The sequence below is a fragment of the Notechis scutatus genome, chromosome 3 (assembly GCF_049901735.1).
Source record: "Notechis scutatus isolate UNSWTSFEM ecotype Mainland chromosome 3, rNotScu1.2, whole genome shotgun sequence".
Classification (NCBI taxonomy): domain Eukaryota; kingdom Metazoa; phylum Chordata; class Lepidosauria; order Squamata; family Elapidae; genus Notechis; species Notechis scutatus.
This window is the reverse complement of record NC_142011.1, coordinates 209,779,498-209,794,814: the sequence shown is the minus strand read 5'-3', so window position 1 is coordinate 209,794,814 and position 15,317 is coordinate 209,779,498. Positions and strand designations below refer to the sequence as shown.

The 15,317-nt window shown below is 52.6% G+C and overlaps 1 protein-coding gene across 1 annotated transcript; it reads left to right on the top strand.

Moving 5' to 3' along the window:
- Positions 1-3,283: 3,283 nt before the first annotated feature.
- Positions 3,284-12,694, top strand: LOC148131589 (uncharacterized). The gene is made up of 4 exons (XM_087960093.1): positions 3,284-3,485; positions 8,554-9,328; positions 9,466-9,586; positions 12,027-12,694. The coding sequence occupies exons 1-4, from the start codon at positions 3,284-3,286 to the stop codon at positions 12,609-12,611; spliced, it is 1,683 nt and encodes a 560-aa protein (XP_087816219.1). The 3' UTR covers positions 12,612-12,694.
- The last annotated feature ends 2,623 nt before the right edge of the window (positions 12,695-15,317 follow it).

Below are 15,317 nucleotides of genomic sequence, written 5' to 3'. Positions count from 1 at the left end.
ACTTCCGCCTCAGGCCGGAAGTGGGAGGCTTTTTCCCCCCCCCGCCGCCATATTGAGTGAGGTCAAAAAGGCTCAAGGAAGCCCGAGACGGGCAGCGCTTGGGCTGCAGAACCGCGGGTGCCGCCAGATGGCGACAAAGCGGAGTTGTCCGCCTGAAGCTGCTCTCAGGCTGAGTAAAGTGGAGGATGATGGGAATTGTGGTCCCACACACATCTGGAAGGCATCAGGACGGTTGGCGACTCAGCCTCTTAGTTCCTGAGATGCAAGGAGAAAGCCATCAAGGATTCCCCAAGGCATCCACAGTGGAGCTTGGTAAATGGATTTAAAAGGCCCAATTTGTGCTTGGGGAAATCTAGAACAGAACGGAACATGGGAATAGACTAGACTATACCAGAACAGAACAGAACAGAACAGAACATGAGAATAAGTAGACTAGGCTAGACTAGATCAGAATGGACAGAACAAAACAAAACATGGGAATAGAGTAGACTAGACCAAGCCAGAAAAGAATGTGGGAATAGACTAGACTAGACCAGAATGGACAGGACAGGACAGGACAGGACAGAACAGAACATAGGAATAAACTAGACTAGACTAGACCAGAATGGACAGGACAGGACAGGACAGAACAGAACAGAGCAGAGCAGAACATGAGAATAAACTAAACTAGAGCAGATCAGAATGGACAGGACAGAACAGTACAGAACATGGGAATAGACTGAGACTAGACGAGACCAGAATAGACAGAACAGAACAGAACATGGGAATAGACTAAACTACCTTAGACCAGAATGGACAGGACAGAACAGAACAGAACAGAACATGGGAATAGATTAGACTACACTAGACCAGAATAGACAAGCCAGAACAGAACAGAACATGGGAATAGACTACACTAGACTAGACCATAATAGACAGAACAGAATAGAACATGGGAATAGACTAAACTAGACTAGACCAGAATGGACAGGACAGGACAGGACAGAACATGGGAATAGACTATAGACCAGATCATAATAGACTGAATAGAACAGAACAAAACATGGGAATAGACTAAACTAAACTAGACCAGAATGGACAGGACAGGACAGAACATGGGAATAGACTAGACTAGACTAGACCAGAATGGACAGGACAGGATAGAACATGGGAATAGACTAGACTAGACCAGACCAGAATACAGGACAGAACAAAACATGGGAATAGACTAGACTACACTAGACCAGAATAGACAGAATAGAACAGAGCAGAACAGAACATGGGAATAGACTAGACTGGACTAGACCAGGACAGGACAGAACAGAGCAGAACAGAACATGGGAATAGACTACTACACTAGACTAGTCCAGAATGGATAGGACAGGACAGAATGATAACTTTATTGTCACTTTAAATCCACACTAATCGGCATACCTTAAAATGAAATTTCATTGCATGCAGCTCTCAAAGGGTCACCACCCCCAATATACACTACATAAACATGACATAATAAATGAATGAATTAATTAATACAAAATTGTGTATACACCCACATATATGACACACAGAGAAACAACACAGTCTAGTTTGGAGGTTTACGTGTACATGGTGAGAAAAAAAAACTTATTTTTTAATGTTTATGCAATCTTCCAGAATGGACCATGGCTTTTCCTTCTTCCATCACTTCAACAGCTTTGCTGGCTGGGGAATTCTGGGAGTTGAAGTCCACCAGGCTTAAAGTGGCCAAGGTTGGAGACCCCTGGAATAGGGTCTCTTGTTTGAGCAGGGGTTGGACTAGAAGACCTCCAAGGTCCCTTCCAACTCTGTTATTCTGCCTGACTAGCTTCCCAGCTTATGATTACTTGTAAACCAAAGGATTACGGTAACCTTCCACCAGATGTTGCTAAAACACATCTTAAAGACATTCCGGGAATGCTTCAGGATTAGCTAAGGTTGATCCCTCCGTGACAAACACTCTTAATGAGTCACCTATTTATGCAGAGCTAAAATCCCCCCCAGATTGTCCAAAGAAAAGCTGGGAAGCATGGAGTTAAATCTTTATTATGCCACTTGATTCTGAAATGGCTCCTCTTAAGAAGGAAAAGGGACCTTTACAATCGCCGGCCTAATTCCATTTCTCAGTGGCGCATCCATGCCTTCAAGGACTTACGGAACTCCAACAGGACTAGCAGCACCCCTCAAATCCCTCAGAGGGTGAGGCCCTAGAAAGGACACCCAGGCAGTTTCCCCACAGAACAGAAGGTCATGAAAGCAAGCAGGTCCTCAGGCAGTTATTCTTTAATTGGGGATCCTTGATGGCTCTCTGAGCTTGGTTGTTTTCTTGCAAACATTTCATTACCTGATCAGGTAACATCAGTGTTGGAAGGGAAGAGGAGGAGAGGAGGAGGAGGGGGACTGTGGGGTCCTTGGTACTCTCTGAGCTTGGTTGTCTTCTTCCAGACGTTTCATGACCCAACTAGATAACATCATCAGTGCTAGAAGGGAGTAGGGTTTGTGGAGAGGAGGAGGAGAGGAGGAGGAGGACTGTGGGTTCTTGGTGCTCTCTGGCTGTTTTCTTGCAGACGTTTCATCACCCAACTAGGTAACATCATCAGTGCTAGAAGGGAGGGGTGTGTGTATCTTCTAGCACTGATGATGTTACCTAGTTGGGTGATGAAACGTCTGCAAGAACGCAACCCAGCTCAGCCCTAAGGACCCTACATTCTCCTCCTCCTCCTCCTCTTCTTTCTCCTCCTGCCCCCACAACCAAGCTCAGAGGGTACCAAGGACACTACAGCTTTTGAAAAATCCTCTTCTTTCCTGCTTTCCCAACCTCAGCCGTGCCGCGCAAAAGCTTGAAAAAGCAGGAAATAAAGGACAGCCAAGAGCTCCGGCGAGCGGCTGGGCCAAACAGAGCAAACTCTGCTCTTCAGAGCTACCGGTTCTATAGAACCGGGCCAAACCGGGAGCATCCCAACCCCTGCTGACTGCGTGGAAATCTGGGGTCACCTGCTGCCCTCAAATTGGCACCCACCAGACCTGTTGGATGACTTCCTCCGACCGTCCCCAGCCAGGTAGAGATTCTGCACCTGGTAGGCCAGCAAAAACCAAGGGGGTGCCAGCTCGGGCACCGCTGCCCCAAAGAATGCCAGCCTTGCCCTGTGGAAGAGGAAGAAGAGAACCCAGCGTGACACGGCGGTGACATCACAGTGCTCAGTGGCAGGCTGGGAGGAGGGCAGCGGCCGGGTCGTTCCCCCCCACCTTGGAGCTCTTCGCGGGTGCTGGGGCTTCTTGGCCATTCCCCATGGCCCACCCGGGGCGCCCCAGGGCTCCTCAGTCCCCTGGCCCATTCAGGAGCAGGCAAGACCAGCTGGCTGCCCCCTCGGGTGGGCATCTCCCCTACGGGGCCAAGGAAGAGGAGGAGTGGGAGACGGATCCTGACTTCATCCACGAGGCCAGCAGGCCATGGAGGGAGTGCGAGATTTCGACCTCGTCCATCATTTCTGGTAGGTGGGGGACACCTTTACGCCAGGTGCCCATTGCTTTAAAGCAGCCATTGCAGGGGTGGGCTTCAAACATTTTAGCAAGGAGTTCTCTGCCCGGTGGCTGGGTGGGTGTGGCCTAGTCGGCCTCCTGCACCACGGTACCGGGGGGGGGGCATTTTCACCCTCCCCAGACTCCTGAGGCTTTCCTCGAGCCTCCGGGAAGATGAAAACAGCCTCCCCGGACTCCGGAGACTCTCTGGACGCCGGAAACAGGCCCATTTCCGGTCCTCCTGAGCCTCCATGGGGGCCCTGTACTTACCTGGGATCCAAAATGGGCCACGTGGGGAGTCCTGGGAGGGGCAGGGCAGGGTGGGCGGGGCCAAACTGCACAGAATCTGAGCTAGGGGTTCTCCCGAACCCCTGCGAACCCCCCCAGCAGCCCCACCCCTGACCCGTTGGCTTTTTTGAGGGGGGGGTGTTGAAGGAGGTCATAGCAGTTGCCCCTCCTAGGCTGGGCTCAGAAGCCAAGCAAGCGATCACGCCAGCCCTGCGAGGTAGGATTCATGAAACCATGACGGTCAGGACTAACAAATCTGGATGCGCTTCTCCCCTCCCTCCCTGCAAACTAAGGAGGGGTTTTATTTATTTATTTATATTTTCTTTAGTTTGTCAAGCATGTATGAGAAAACAAGAATAAGTATGAATATAGCATATAAACATAACACGTATAAACAGGTATAAGCAGTGGTGGGATTCAGCCAGTTCGCACCGGTTTGGGAGAACCGGTTGCTAACTTTCTGAGCAGTTTGGTGAACTGGTGGTTGGAAGAAATCATTAGGGCAGAGAACCGGTTGTTAAATGATGTGAATCCCACCACTGGGTATATACATAATAAATGCGCACAAATAAAAGGGAATATTAGGACAGGGATGGTGGGCACGCTGGTGCACTTATACATGCTGTCAACTCAAAAGATACTCCTTTGGTCTTTTTAGCTGCCAGCAGAAAGGGAGTAGGGGAAGTAGTGCATTCCTTAAATGCTTCAGATAATTGCTAGGCAGCCGAAGCTGTTGGCACACAAGATTATTACTGGAGAGCAGCATGCTTGATGACTCTTGGCTATGGATGGGTCCCATTGGAGAATATACATCCAGGGGGTGGGAGGAAGACCAGGATCAAGGGGGAAATGAATGATGTATCTTAGTGTCGGCTGCACCCAGGTAATGCCGACATGGCCACTCCTAATAAATCAATGTTCTTTTCTCTGAGAGATGCGGCTAGCGACGGAGGATTTGAACAGGGGTGGATTTGTTGGAGCCCTGACACCTGCCTGTTACAGACCTCTTAGGAATGGGGCGAGGTTCACGGTAGACAGTTTAAGGTGAAAGTTTTGGGGGTTTGAGGCTGTAACAACAGAGTCAGGGAGTCAAGTTCCATGCATTGACCACTCTGTTGCTGAAGTTGTATTTCCTGCAATCAAGTTTGGAGCGGTTTACTTTGAATTTGTACCTATTGTTTGCCCGTGCGCTATTGTGGTGGAAGCTGAAGTAGTCGCTGACAGGTCGGACATTGTAGCAGACAAGTTTGTTTACTAAGCTTAAGTCAGACCGTAGGCGGCGTAGTTCTAAGTTATCTAAGTTTCTCTCAGACTTTAACCAGGTTACTTCCTACTCCAGATCATTTTATCTGTGATTTGCTTAACAAGAGCAACAAAAACAAAATTAAAAACTCATTTAACAACGACTCTGTGCTTAGCCATGGAAATTCTGGCCCCCGTGATGGTTTTAAGTTAAGAATTACCTATAAGGACTATTTTTGTGCCAGGGTGTGATTTACTGCTTGACTGGCTGCCCTGAAGGACAGCTCACAAATGCCCGAACTAGTCAGTCATTGGGTTCACGCAGGGGTGGGCTTCAAACGGTGTAACAACCGGTTCATCGGAGAGAACTGGTACATCTGAACCAGGCCAAACCAGTAGAATCCCACCCCTGGGTTCACACCTTGCCCTAAACCAGGGGTCTCCAACCTTGGCCACTTTAAGACTGGTGGACTCCAACTCCCAGAATTCCTCAGCCAACCTTGGCCACTTTAAGACTGGTGGACTCCAACTCCCAGAATTCCTCAGCCAACCTTGGCCACTTTAAGACTGGTGGACTCCAACTCCCAGAATTCCTCAGCCAACCTTGGCCACTTTAAGACTGGTGGACTTCAACTCCCAGCCAACCTTGGCCACTTAGACTGGTGGACTCCAACTCCCAGAACTCAGCCACCTTGGCCACTTTAAGACTGGTGGACTTCAACTCCCAGAATTCTGGGAGTTGAAGTCCACCGGTCTTAAAGTGGCCAAGGCTGGAGACCCCTTCCCTAAACTAGTGTGGTTTGACTGCCTTTCCTTAGCCCAGAATTATGGGAGTTGAAGTCCACCCATTTTAAACTTGGGCTCAGTTCGAAACCCACTGCCTTCGCGCATCAGAGCCACGTGCGATGGGCAAACTCAACCCACCACAGTGGTGTATGTGATACGTACCGTGATGAGTTCACACATGAAGTTAGGGTTTCCATGATGGTTTGTTCCTTAATCAGGCAGGGGGGCGGGGGCAGAGTTTAGCTGACCTTGGCAGATCAAGGGATCGAAACAGGTGTATCGGAACGGGGAATCGCTTGGCACCCCCAGGAAAGTCCAAACAACATCCCAGAAGAAACCTTGGAGGTTCCTCCTTTGATAGTTCACAGGAGTTGAGTTGAAATCAGAAGCAACGATGTGGTGGAAACTAAGACTCCTAAGCATGTAAATTCCAGTTGGTGTCTACCCACCGGAGCTGGGAAGTAGAGAATGTTATGGGCCTGTCTCTGAGGGAAGTCCATCTGGTGAGATACAGAAGAAGGGCCTTCTCCATGGTGGCTCGCTCCCTGTGGAACATCATCCCTGCAGAGATAAGATTGTGAGCTCCTGGGTGCTCTCTGAGCTTGGTTGTTTTCTTGTAGACGTTTCATTACCAAACTAGGTAACATCATCAGGGATGTTTCTTCCCTCCCTCCCTCCCTCCCTCCCTCTCCTTCCTTCCTTCCTCCCTCCCTCCTCCTCCTCCCTCCCTTCCTTCCTTCCTTCCTTCCCTTCCTTCCTTCCTTCCTTCCTTCCTTCCTTCCTTCCTTCCTTCCTTCCTTCCTTCCCTTAATGCTCTCTGAGCTTGGTTGTTTTCTTGTAGAGCGTTTCATTACCAAACTAGGTAACATCATCAGGGATGTTTCTTCCTCCCTCCCTCCCTCCTCCTCTCCTTCCTTCCTTCCTCCTCCCTCCCTCCCTCCTCCCTCCCTCCCTCCCTCCCTTCCTCCCTTCCTTCCTTCCCTTCCTTCCTTCCTTCCTTCCTTCCTTCCTTCCCTTAATGCTCTCTGAGCTTGGTTGTTTTCTTGTAGACGTTTCATTACCAAACTAGGTAACATCATCAGGGATGTTTCTTCCTCCCTCCCTCCCTCCCTCCCTCTCCTTCCTTCCTTCCTCCCTCCCTCCCCTCCCTCCCTCCCTCCTCCTTCCTTCCTTCCTTCCTTCCTTCCTTCCTTCCTTCCTTCTCTCCTCCTCCTCCTCCCTCCCTCCTCCTCTTCCTTCCTTCCTTCCTTCTTCCTTCCTTCCTTCCTTCCTTCCCCCTTAATGCTCTCTGAGCTTGGCTGTTTTCTTGTAGACGTTTCATTACCAAACTAGGTAACATCATCAGGGATGTTTCTTCCCTCCCTCCCTCCCTCCCTCCCTCCTTCCTTCCTTCCTCCTCCCTCCCTCCCTCCCTCCCTCCCTCCCTCCCTCCCTCCCTTCCTTCCTTCCTTCCTTCCTTCCTTCCTTCCTTCCCTCCCTCCCTCCCTCCCTCCCCTCCCTCCTCCTTCCTTCCTTCCTTCCTTCCTTCCTTCCTTCCTTCCTTCCCTTAATGCTCTCTGAGCTTGGCTGTTTTCTTGTAGACGTTTCATTACCAAACTAGGTAACATCATCAGGATGTTTCTTCCTCCCTCCCCTCCCTCCCTCCCTCTCCTTCCTTCCTTCCTCCCTCCCTCCCTCCCCTCCCTCCCTCCCTTCCTTCCTTCCTTCCTTCCTTCCCCTTAATGCTCTCTGAGCTTGGTTGTTTTCTTGTAGACGTTTCATTACCAAACTAGGTAACATCATCAGGGATGTTTCTTCCCTCCCTCCCTCCCTCTCCTTCCTTCCTTCCTTCCTTCCTTCCTTCCTTCCTTCCTTCCCCTTAATGCTCTCTGAGCTTGGTTGTTTTCTTGTAGACGTTTCATTACCCAACTAGGTAACATCATCAGGGATGTCTAATCCCTCCCTCCATCTCTTTCCTTCCTTCCTTTCCTTTCCTTTCCTTTCCTTTCCTATCCTTTCCTCTCCTTCCTTTTCCTTTCCTTTCCTTTCCTTACCTTTCCTTCCCTTCCTTTCCCTTCCCTTCTGTTCTTCCTTTCCTTTCCTCTCCTTCCTTTCCTTCCTTCCTTTCCTTTCCTTTCCTTTCCTTTCCTTTCCTTTCCTTTCCTTTCCTTTCCTTCCCTTCCCTTTCCTTCCCTTCCCTTCTGTTCTTCCTTTCCTTTCCTCTCCTTCCTTTTCCTTTCCTTTCCCTCCCTTCCTTCTCTTTGGTGCTCTCTGAGCTTGCTTGTTTTCTTGCAGACCTTTCATTACCCAGCTAGGTAACGTCACCAGTGCTAGCAGTGCTAGGAGATAAGATGGCCACCACCTTGACCCTCTTCCAAACAGGCCTGAAGGAGGCAGGGCTTGACCAGTGTGTGGGGCCCGCCAGGAGTGACATGGAGCCCACAAAGTCTTTGCGATGACTGTGTGGCCAGAGGTGGGAGGAGGTTAATGGGCTTTACATTTGGGGTTCTATTTCTGCCCAGGAGTCCTCGTGAATGAGTTGGGCGGCCATACAAATCTTCTTAATAAATAAAGGGATGAAGAGCGGAGGGAGCTTCCAGGAAGAGCCCTTGATGGCCCCTTGGAGACCCTCATTCCCAGCTGGCACAGCAGCCCAACCCACCTGGGGACCCCTGAGCATCCGTGGCCAACTCGCCCAAAGAAGATTGCGCAATGACGTTGGGTCTCTGCTTGACTTGCTTTCAGATCTCTCCAGGTCCATCCGAGACCTCAGCCTTGGCAACTCCAGCCCAGCTGGCACCAAGTACGGCGCTGATCCCCGCGGCCACCGCCTGGTTTACCGAGATCCCGGTGGGAAGCCCAAGAAGGGGGCAGAGGGCCGCCAACCACCCTGTTGCCCTCATGTGCGTTCCTCGCCCAGCCTGGGCATCGAGCGATCCTCCCTCTTCCGCCACAACGCTGCAGAAAAGCTGGACACCTTCTTCTCGGAAAAGCTCAAAGCTTGGGCGAGCGACACCGCCCGCCTCTCGGACACGGAGGGTGCCCAGGAAGAGACTCCCAGCTCCAATGTGGTCTGGAGGGCTGCCCAGAACGGACCCGCCAGCCACCACCCAAAACCTGGTGGACAGAATCCCCGACGGGTGGCGGCCCATGGAAACCTGGCAACGGAGCAGGTCGATAGTTCGCGTGATAATTATGACCCTGGGTGCAAGCGCTGGCTAAGATGCCCCAGGCACAGAGTGGTGGGCAAAGGCAAGGCTTCAGGTGGTCTCTCCCGCCAGCAGGAGGGCAGCCGGCTCTCCACAAGCGCCAGCAGCTCGGCCAGGATCCTGCCGCAGTGCCGCATCAGCCACGTCCAGCGCTGCCGAGCATGCCAGGCTTTTAATCAGGACAAGCCAGTGGGCAAGGGGGGCGTCTGGGCTCCACTGCAGGAGGAGGAGGGCGGCAGCACCAGCCTTTCCCCCAAAAGGAGAGGCCGCGCCCACCTGGCCAGCCGCAGGTCCCCGACCGGATTGCCAAGGTGCAGCGCTGGCTGGAACAAACTCCCCTGGATCACCACCCAGGCCCCGATCGCTGGCACGAGAAGCACAGAGCCCCCAACCGGGCAGGACCAGGGGCCCGGGGGCAACGGCCTGTCTATGGTTGCCCAGCACACAGGAAAGGGGAGATGCGGCCCAGGGCCCCGGAGGCCGCCGGAGACCACCAGAATCAGGAGGTCCCTGCTGAGGCCAGGCACCCGAGGAAAAGCCGCCACGAAGAAACTCCCAAGCCTCCTCCGGTGAGGGATCCTGTCAGGGGTGGGCTGGGTGGGTGCGTGTGGCCAGCGTGGGCATGGGCTAGTCAGTCTCCTGCACCATGGAGGCGGCGAGGGGGGTGTTTTTGCTCTCCCCAGGCTCCAGAGGCTCTCTGGAGCAGTGGTTGCCAACTGGCGAGCACTGGTGGTCGGTGAGAAAGTTTTGGGGGTCTGCAGAGAAATATCGCCCCCAAAGCAATTAATCCAGGCTGCACGGGAACAAGGCTGCACCGCCCACATGGCCTGTGGGAACACAAGGCTTGTGTCGCTTGCATTGCGCACAACACGAGGAAGTGAGGGGAAGGGAGGGAAGGGGGGAGGGGGGGAACTTGCCCCACTCGCCTCACGCGCCTGGCCTGGGCTGCTTCTTTCCGCTTCTTTCTTCTTCCGCTTTTGGCTGCACGCAAGGAAAGCAGCCAAAGTCTTTCTTTCTCTCCCCCAAACTCTGCCAGAAATGAGTCTCTGGGACCCTGCAAGGCCTCCTGCTCCAAGAGGCTGTGCCGGCGCAATAAGTCACACAAAGACTCATTTCTGATGGAAATTGGAGGAGAGAAAGAAAGACTTTTGCTGCTTCTGCTGCTTTCCTTGCATGAAGCCAAAAGTCTCTCTCTCTCTCTCTGCCCCTGAGAACGGAACTGGAGACGGTATCCTGCAATCCCAACTAAAGAACGATCGATCAGTAGGAAAATGGGGTGGGGAATTTTCCTGCAGACTTTTTGGGGGATTTTCCCAGGGTCTCTGGTCCACAGGATTTAAAAGGATGAGTTTGATGGTCCCTGAGGTTCAAGAGGTTGGTGACCCCTGCTGTGAAGGCCAAAATCGGGCCCATTTCTCCCCCCTCCCTGAGCCTCCACGCAGGAGCTGCACTTACCTGGCATCCAAAGTAGGCCACATGGAGACTCCTGGGAGGGGCTCAGAGAGTTGGGCGGGGCCAGCCAGGGTTGGGATTTGCCGGTTTGTTGAACCAGTCTTTAAAGCTAACAAAACTAGCTACCGGTTCGCATGAACCGGTGAGAACCGATAACAGCCCACCTCTGGTACCTGGAACTTCAGAGGAAACCGGGGTGTCTGAGTGTTGACCATGTGACGGCACGATTTAGCGCGGAAGTGACTCCAGAGTGGAAGGGGGGGGCTTTCTCTCCTGGAAGGGGGCTTCCCTCTGGGTAGGGGGGGGGCGTTCTTGGCTCCGGGGTCCCTGCAACAAATGACGGTGGATCTCCATCTACAGGTGGTCCTCGACTTGCAACGGCCCATTTAGTGACCCTTCAAAGTTATAACAGCGCTGATAAAAAGTGACTTACGACTTACGACCGTTGCGGCATCCCGCGCGGTCACCTGATCCAAATTCAGCCGCTTGGCAACTGGCTCATACTTATGACGGTCGCAGGGTCCCAAGGTCATGCGATTCCCCTTTTGCGACCTGATGGGGGAGAAGCCAGATTCACTTAACGACCAGTGTTATTAATTTAACAATTGAAGGGATTCTCTTAATGACGGTGGCAAGAAAGATCATAAGATGGAGCAAAGCTCACTTAACATCTGTCTCACTTACCAATGGAAATGTTTCAGTTCAGTTGTGGTCGTAAGTCGAGAACCACCTGTAAGAGATTCCTATGGAGTGTCGGAAAGAATTGGCTGCCAAGAAAGCCAGGGTGTTCTGACCAAGGTTTCCCCAACAGCACGAAACCAAGTCCTCGTCCCGATAAACCCTTTTTATTTAATTTACAATGCGTTTCCTCTCCAGCAAAGTCCTGGCCAACAGTTCCCAATTACAGACCTTTATCAGGCTTGGAGAACTGCCAGGCCGATATCTTTCAGACGCCACAATACTTGGCAAGCATGCAGGGATGAACTAATTTGTCGCCTGCAAAACCCCACTCCCCATTTGCTCCTCTTTTATTCCCTCTGGGAGGGGCCATTTAACGTCCACCTGAGCCTTTACTCCCGAGTTGACCCTTGTTCCTTAATTGTTCCCTTCTTCTGGCAGCTCTGTGCATGACCACACTGGGAACAGGCTCCAGCTGTTCTTCTTCCCTACTGACCTCCAACTCCAAAGGCAGCTGATAACAGTCAGACGGTCCTGGCCCCATCTCTGTCTCTGACGCAGAGCCCTCGTCAGAGTCTTCCCCAGACTCCAGGACTGGTCCAGGTTCCTCCGCAACTTCCTCATTGTCCAAATCTGCCGCCAACTTTGCTGGCCACTCTCAAGCCACAACACAGATTGGTGCTCCCACGCAGGGACTGGGAATCGGGTTCAGGTGCCAAGAGAGAGTTTTTCTGACCCCGAATTAAGAGATGCCATCCTAAGGAGAGAGATGGCATCGCAAAGCACCCCCCCCCCAAAGGGATGCCCACTTCTCCCCCAGGATTTGCAAACCCCGGGGCAGCGTCCTGCAACCTCTCCTCCTTTGCTCCCTCCCTACAGCCAACCACCCGCCTCTTGCCCTGTGACGACACCAGCACCTCCCCGGCCACCTGCTCCTGCCTCTTCTGCGAACGGCAGCGACCCCGCGTCCAGCTGGTGTCCACCACCCAGGAAGGGCCAGACCTCTCTGCCGAGCAAGTGGCCGCCCGGCTGCAGGCCGAAAACCGGGTGCCCCGCATCGTGGAGGCCTTTGAGCGACGGTCGCTGCGGGAAGCCAAGATCGCCGAGCGGGAGAAGGCGCTCCAGGCCACCCTGCAGCAGGCGCTGGAGAGGAAGCCCCGGGTCTCCACGAGTCACGGGGACCAAAAAGGGGGGGGCCTGGCTAGAGCCCCCCTGAAAGCCCCAGCCTGTCCGGAGAAGAAGCGGGAGGAGCCTCTCCGGCGCAGGAAGGAAGGGGAGATGGTGGGAAAGCAACCCAGTTTTCTGGGACAGGCTGCGAAGACGGAGCTAGTTCCCCGGGCGAAGAGAGCCACACCTGAGCATGTGGCCAGGTGTGCGCAGGAGAATCGGTGCCTCGCCAGCAGCAGGAAGCTGCTGCCCCTGACAGATCAGGGTGGGCTGGTCCTTTGCAAGGGGCAGAGGTAGCAGCAGGGTGGCGGCAAGGACTGTCCCCAGGCCCGCATTTACTCGCCCTCCCAACTTTGATAGCTGCTGTCGCAGAACGCTACGGGCTGTTGTGCAAATGGTGGAGAGAGCCACATAGCGGGGGCAGGTGCTGGTCTGCGGTGTGGACAAGAGGCGGGGGGCACCTGGAGGCCCTGAGCTGGAAGCAGAAGCAGCACCCCCTCCCCACAGGTCCGCTTCTGGGCAGAAAGGGGTTGGCAGAGGCAGAGGGCGGACGCCTGGGTGGGCAGGAAGGCCCTGGCCAAGCTCTGCAAAACGGATCTTCTCAAGGAAATAATAATAATTGGCTTCAGGGTAGCCTGAAGAATAAATCTTGGTTATGATCCAGCCTGTGGTAACTCATTCCAAAGCTGAATCACTTGGGGCCCGGTGCTTGCTCTCAGCAAACCCCGCTCCTTAGTAGCAGTGATGGCGTTCCCTAGTTGGTCATGAAACGTCTACAAGAAAACAAACAAGCTCAGAAAGCAACAAAGGACCCCACACTTCTCCTCCTCCCCCTGGCAAACCGATGTGGTTACCTAGATGGGTCATGAAACGTCTGCAAGAAAACCACCAAGCTCAGAGAGCCACAAGGACCCCTCATTTCAACCCATATTCTCCTTTATCGATGCTTCCTGGTTCTTTTCACAGGTTCATCTCTGCGTCAGAGTGTTTGCAGTGTGACTACTATTCTGAGACAACCCAGGAGCAAAACACAGCACACACAGAGTCTTTTTTGTCTTTTAACAATGGTTTATATACAAGACTACTATATACATACATACACGTGGTAGGCAAATATCTGGCAAGCATTCAATCTTCTTTACTCTGCACTGGAGAACCACAATGGAGATAGAACACAAGGAGAGAGAGGTACTCCCTCTCATGGCCTCATATATATATATAGACAGCTTCTTAAAGTGGTAAAACCCTGTGGGACCCACCCTCAGTCTTCAAGCGGCAATAACCATGCTGAGTTCATCAGCCTTACAACAGCTGGTCAGTTCTTAAATCTCAATACCTTGACACTCTGGTTAGTCCTTGACATACATGATGGCAGCTGAATTTCAAAGCACATGGGTTCCCAACCCCCAGGCCGTGGCCCACTACAAGCTGAGACCCCAGCCACAGAACTGGCGGGCAAGCCCGGGCACGTACGTGCGGTTCCACCTTGCACACACAGCAGGCAGAGGAGCACAAGTGCATGACTCCAGTTGTGTGAGTGGTGGCCATTTGTGTGTGCAGAACCATCCTGTCCCCCCCCCACCCCCCACCAGTCATTAAGATTGGAGAGCGACAACCATCACGGAGTCTCAATCATATGTCGTGATGGTTGTCGCTCTCAATCTCAATCTCAATCATATGTCGTGATGTCAACAGGTTGATTTTATGACGCTGTTTTGCACCAGTCCAGAGGTGGGATTCAGCCAGTTTGGACCAGTTCTGGTAGTGGAACTTTTGAGTGGTTTGGAGAACCGGCCGATCCCCCCCTCTGACTGGCCCGCCAGCCCCATCTCTTCTCTGCCTCCCATTGAGTCCCAGCTGATCGGCTGGGTCTCCTTTGGTTGCCCTGCACAGGAGAACGGAGCTGGAAAGCAGGTCAGTGGGGTGGGGAGGGAAGGGGGATTTTGCAGTAACCTTCCCCTGTCATGCCCACCATGCCACACCCACCAAGCCATGCCACACCCACCAAGCATACCACACTCACAAGCCATGCCCACCAAGCCATGCCACACCCACCAAACCACGCCGACAGAACCACTCGTAAAATTTTTTGAATCCCACCACTGCACCAGTCACTACAAGAGCCCCTCCGTCATAAAACAAACCCTGCCGTAGTTCAATGAATGCCACGGTTGTTAAGCAAAGCGAGCCCTGAGTTCCCTGGGCCGCACTTTTGCAGAAGACCAATAGAAACTTCCAGTTTTCACAAAAAGTGTTTTACAGGTAGTCCTCAACTTACAACGGTTCATTTAGTGACCTCCCAAAGTTCCAAAAATCCGATTTATGACCACTTTTCATACTTATGACCCTTTCAGCATCCTGGTGGTCGCGGGGTCAAAATTCAGACCGTTGGCCACTGACTTGTATTTACGACGGTCTCAGTGTCCCCGGGATCGCGTGATCCCCTTTTGCGACCTGCTGACAAGCAAAGTCAATGGGGGGGAAACCAGATTCACTTAACAACCGGGTTCCTCGCTGAACAACTGCAGTGACTTTCTTAATGATGGTGGCAGGAAAGGTCGTAAAACGAGGCCAAAGCTCACTTAACTCTCTCAGCAGCATATATTTTAGGCTCAGCTGTGGCCGTAAGTCGAAGATCACCTATATCTACTTTACAAAGCATAGTAGCAGCGTCCTCTAGTCGTTCAATGCGTTGTGGGAAGCCGTAAACAAGGGCTGAAGGTAGTCCTCGACTTATGACCACAAGGGAGCCCAAAACATCCGCTGCTAAGCAAGACGGTTGCTGTGGGTTTTGTCCCATGTTATGAACTCTCTTGCCCCGGTTGTTAAAGTGAATCACTCCAGACGTTAAGTAAGTCACATGGTTCTTAAGCGAATCTGGCCTCCCCCTTGACTTTGCTGGTCAGAAGGGTCGCAAAAGGGGACCACGTGACCCCTCCCCCCGGGACGCTGCACCCGTCGTAAATACGAGTCACTTGCCAAGCGCCTGAATTTTGATCACAT

Bases quoted from the DNA above. Each gene is read 5' to 3' on its own strand.
- LOC148131589 (XM_087960093.1), top strand. From the start codon at position 3,284: ATGGCCCACCCGGGGCGCCCCAGGGCTCCTCAGTCCCCTGGCCCATTC. The intron at 3,486-8,553 runs GTAGGTGGGGGA...ACTTGCTTTCAG, and splicing joins GACCTCGTCCATCATTTCTG to ATCTCTCCAGGTCCATCCGA. The intron at 9,329-9,465 runs GTGCAGCGCTGG...CCCAGCACACAG, and splicing joins TCCCCGACCGGATTGCCAAG to GAAAGGGGAGATGCGGCCCA.